Consider the following 5,326-nt stretch of genomic DNA (forward strand, 5'->3'; position numbering starts at 1 on the left):
CAAAAGAAGGGACATTGTGCCTCAACATAAGCACATTTTTTTCCCTTTAGTTCTTGGTATCATTTTTGTTCTTTATAAAAACAGAAGCACAATTATAGAAAAAATACTGTGGAGGTTACTCTGTAAATCTAAAATTAAAGAGCAATAAAAATATTATTGAAATGACTGAATTTCTAACCGTAACACTACCAGAATTTTGTAACCAAGTTAATCGTCTCACTAGGACATAAGAGTAGGTAAGCAGTTAACTTTTTGTTTAAAAATCTGAATTTAGGACTTTCTGTCTCTGGCAAACTTGGTAGCTGCATTTCTTTTTCCTGCTTTTTTCATTTCCTGTGACCTTTAGGACATGATTATTTCAAAATATCATGAGGTTACCTGCATCATCATCTGATTAAACACCTACCGGATGTCTCCTGCTAGTTCCTATTAGGGCAGTTAACTCTATAATTCTTCCAATATGAACCTAGGATAAAATTCTCCTTCAGATTCTAATCTTTTGGCTAAGACAATTTCAGTAGTAAAGTACTTAGCATTTTTGAAATGAGGAAATTTTTTGCATGACATAATTTCTGGTAAAGCTCAATGCTTAAAATAAGAGAGATTTGTTAGTGCATGAAACCAGGAAACACATCAATGAACACCTGAGAGACAGCTCCTATGAAGGCCAAGTACACAGACACATAGACATCTGTTTCTATCTCAAGTTTTCACATTTTGATGTGGATGCTCAACAATATTCAAACAGCTCCTAAGAACTCTGTCACTTAGGAATTTAGAAAAGAAATTTTGGTGAATTAATATATTCCCTTTACATCTCATATGTGTGTGTGTGTGTGTGTGTGTGTGTGTAGTTGATCATTATCTCAATCATTCATATCATTTCTTTTAATTTTCCAAATATATTAGTCATATGCTTTTCCCATATTGGCAATTGATGTTTAAAAATAGGAGGCAGGCATTTGACACAACAATTAGGCCACCCCTTGAGATGCCCACATTCCATATCAGAATGTCTGGATTTGAATCTTGAATCTGCCATCCTAGCTTCCTGCTGATCTTCAACTTGCTAGGTGGCAAGTGCTGGCTGAAGTAGTTGAGTTACCTCCACTCACGTGGGAGACTTGGATAGAGTTCCCCCGTTCCTGCTATAATCCTGTGTTCTAACCATTGTTGGCATTTGAGGATCTCTCTCTCTCTCTCTCTCTCTCTCCTCTCTCTTCTTTTCAAATAAAAAAAAAAATACAAACACCTGCTGTTTCTGTTTAAATTTTCTTATTTCTACAAGATTAACCTATTTCCTACTCTGCAACAAATCCACGACTGATACAAACCTTACAAAGAAAATGTTATGCATTTTCTACAACAATATCAGAGACATATTGCAGTTTAGCCTTTTGAAGATCAACAAAGATGAAATTACTGTAAATATAACTTTTGTTTTTTCTTACTTTCAAAATGTCGTGCGAATAAAATAATAACTTGGATGGTGGTACATTAATTATTTTTAGGCTATCATTTACTTTGGCACTTTCCTCTTCCCCACCCTTCTATGGAGAGTTTATGTTTCAATAATCTTTATAAACCACTCAGATTTTTTGAACCATTAAACTTTCACATTTAATAAGTGAGCCAAAGACATGCCCACATTTGAGTTTAAGTTACACAAGAAAGCATAGAGAAATTAAAGTTATCATTTCATGGGGTTAAGATGAAAAAAAAATTAAGCACAGACTGAAGATTTGGAAGATAGGACAGTGAGCTCACAGTGTTCTTCATAAGAACATTGCTAGGGGAGTATTCCTAAACCAGTTTCTGCTTATTTTAGAACCCATGTTACCACCATCGTTATTTTGAGAAGACATAGTTCAAATTGGCTCTTATGTAGGGGCTCCTATATCCTTTGAAGATGTGATATTAAAAAGTACAAAACACAAATTTGGTTAACACCTAATATTTTCAGTTCAATTAATGCAGCTGGTGTGTCCTGTAAACAGCTTATTTAAATCTATCAGACATTTGCCTAGACCCAAGACTTTTCTATCATCTGTAGAATTCTAGTTCCTTCAGCCAGGAAGATGGAGCAATAAAGATACAACCACAAAGTAAGCCAGCAAGCTGCATGTCACCCATAATTTAAATGTTATAATGTTTGCTACACTAAAAAAATCAACTAGCTTTTCTTTTATTGCATTTTTTTCTTTTAAATCAAGATTATCAGAAAAATACCAACAAGTAGTTTTTCTGGCTTTAATGAAAACAATGCATTTGGTGCCAAGGAGGAGGACTTTAGCTTTATTTTGTTTTTCAGCATGATATGTTCCCTGATTTTACCCTGCCAGGGCTTGCTTTGAAGTTGTAGGCAAATTAAAACTACTTGGATCACATGTATTCAAAGAATGTGGTTTTCCTAGGTATGAGCAGTCCATCAATGCCCTCCTCTCCTTTCACTTTGGCATTTTGACAGACCTTGAAGATTTCTTAGCAGGTATTTTATTTTATACCTTGCCCACAGCAGCTTTTACACAATTGCCTGTATAAAATGCACCTTTTACATTGCAAGAGATTGGCTCATTTCTTGATGATTGTGCAAACATTCATAATTATGCCTGCAGGTAAACATACTGCTGTCTTCTCGGAAAGCAGAGAATTACAAAGAATGTTTATGTGCAGGTCCAGCCATTCCAAGTATCTCTGGTTGGTTTAGACACACCTGAGTTACCATCCCCCCGTCTTATTGGCTGAGAAAGTTGCCATACCTGATTTGTAAGTTTTCCTCTCTTAGTCAATAGAGGAGGCGGGGGACAACACAGCCAGCCAGCACTGGATTTAATCTACTAGAAATAGCAAAGCAGCTCTTATTCGAAAAGCTCCTGGGTTCTGAGTTAAGTATTATTGGAAACTCTTCTCTCCTGAGGCACAGAGAATCTTGCTTCGGAACAGCGTTACTAGTTCAGTTCAGGCAAATAAAATCTATTCCGGAGGATAATGGCGACCTATATTCTGCAAATTGCTGGACTGATGTTTGGCGGTGTTGGCATGGTGGGCACGTTGGCTGTCACCATCATGCCTCAGTGGAGAGTGTCTGCCTTCATCGAAAGCAACATCGTGATATTTGAAAACCTCTGGGAGGGCCTGTGGATGAATTGCATGAGGCACGCTAACATCAGGATGCAGTGCAAAGTCTATGATTCCCTGCTGGCTCTTTCTCCAGACCTGCAGGCATCCAGAGGACTCATGTGTGCTGCTTCTGTGCTGTCCTTCTTGGCTTTCATGACAGCCATCGTCGGCATGAAGTGCACTAGGTGCACTGGGGACGATGAGAAGGTGAAAGGTCACATCCTACTCACAGCTGGAATCATCTTCATCGTCACAGGCATCTTGGTGCTCATCCCTGTGAGCTGGGTTGCTAATTCCATCATTAGGGATTTCTACAACCCAATAGTGAATGTTGCCCAGAAACGCGAGCTTGGAGAAGCCCTCTACATAGGCTGGACCACCTCGCTGCTGCTGATTGCTGCAGGGACCCTGTTCTGCTGTGGTTTCTGCTGTACTGAGAAGAGCAGTAGCTACAGATACTCAATACCTTCCCATCGCACAACCCAAAAGAGTTATCACATGGAAAAGAAGTCACCGAGTGTGTACTCCAAAAGTCAGTATGTGTAGTTGCGTATGTTTTTTATCTTTACCTATAAAGCCATGCAAATGACTACAATACCCACTATTTTCTAATTATGGAGCCCAAAGGAACATTGATTTACTGTTGTTGACTGCTGAACATTAATTACAGGAACTACACATCAGCTGTTTATGATTCTATAAGCTATTTCAGCAGAATGAGATATTATACATTCTGCTTTGATTGTTTTAGGAAGTCTAGTAATTTGCCAAAATTGTTCATGCATCTATTCCTTTTATCAGTTACTTCAAGATGACATTGTTAAAGACTGTATTATTTTACAACTATAATTTCTGTGTGTCATAGAATTATGTACATGATTGAGCATGACATTTGTATCTCACATAAATAGAGACCGGCTTATATGGGTTTATTTAAAATGAAATACTGATCCATTGTACTGAATAAATAGGACTCAACTATTGCTTTTCAGGGTAATCAGAGATTTGAAGAAGTTAATATTAATTGTTTAACAATAACTTAGAGATTAAGTCTATAATGAAAACTAAAAATGAAGATTGTAATCAACAGTTTGAAGGAAATTAAATGGTTCTTCTGATATTCTGTTTTTCAGCCTAGAAGTTTAGAAATCCTCACTCCCTTATCTTTTCCCTAGAGGCCTTCATTTTCTTGTGTGTTAAATTAACATCGTTAAAACACAGATGGTCTGCAAGGAACTTTGTATTCAGCCTACTTTTTCAGGACCTACTAAGAAGAATGATTAAAATGTGATGAAAAAATATTAACAATCCTAAGGAAGCAAATTATTTTCTTCTTAAGTCCTTGTAGTTGGATAAGGATGCTGGTTGACAAAAAAAAAATCATGTATGCATGAGAATATTTTAACAATCATTGAGTACAGACTTAAAGCTTTTAGCAATATAAATAACAGCATAGAAAAATAACATATTTTGGTTTTCATTTAATTCCACCCCAAAAATCCAAAAAAAAATTATACTTTGAGCATTCCATTGCTCCTAAGTGGACTTATCTCAAAATTGTCACCTCAGTTCTGCTGAAGATAAATTTCCTATTTGTTTCATTTTTGTTCAGGTTTACTAAACTGTGAAATACTATAGCTTTGTGTTTCCTCCAAATTTGATGAAACAGAAAATCCAATTTGAAAGTTTATATCTATTTTTGTCCAGCTTACATAATTATGCATATTATGTACTTTGTCTTTTGTTTTTATAAACTGTGCCTTTTTATAATCATTTGAAACCTTCTCATTTATTGTTTCTGTTATCAATTTATAAAAGAGTAAAATAATGTACATATATTATTTAATATACATGCGCATATGACTAGAATCGAAGTTGTTATATAGAATTCAGTATACAACATATTAGTGTATGTGTTCATGTATTATATTACCTCATAAAAAGCAATTGCCTTGCATTTAGAGAGGTGATAATTCCAGAGCTGTGCTATCCCTTCTACAATATTCTCCAAAGACATCGCTTCCACAGCTGACTCTCTGAACACCTTACACCTGGTTTACACTCTATCATCATTACAAACGGCCCCTGAGGGCTGTGCAACTACAGTCTTTTCTCCTGGGCTTTTCTGTGACTCTGTTCACAGCCATCTTTCTTCTAAAACCTAGGTGACCTCATGATTGGTCTTTCCTACGCTTTAACTCCCTTC

General features: G+C 36.3%; 1 protein-coding gene across 1 annotated transcript; it reads left to right on the plus strand.

The window, feature by feature from the left end:
* The first annotated feature begins 2,744 nt into the window (after positions 1-2,744).
* CLDN8 (claudin 8) lies at positions 2,745-4,900 on the plus strand. The gene has a single exon (XM_008267177.5). It carries the CDS (start codon positions 2,989-2,991, stop codon positions 3,664-3,666), a length of 678 nt encoding a protein of 225 aa, XP_008265399.1. The 5' UTR covers positions 2,745-2,988; the 3' UTR covers positions 3,667-4,900.
* Positions 4,901-5,326: the final 426 nt, after the last annotated feature.

The sequence above is a fragment of the Oryctolagus cuniculus genome, chromosome 4 (genome assembly GCF_051225735.1).
Source record: "Oryctolagus cuniculus isolate XC-2025 breed Fujian yellow rabbit chromosome 4, ASM5122573v1, whole genome shotgun sequence".
In the NCBI taxonomy this organism is placed as follows: domain Eukaryota; kingdom Metazoa; phylum Chordata; class Mammalia; order Lagomorpha; family Leporidae; genus Oryctolagus; species Oryctolagus cuniculus.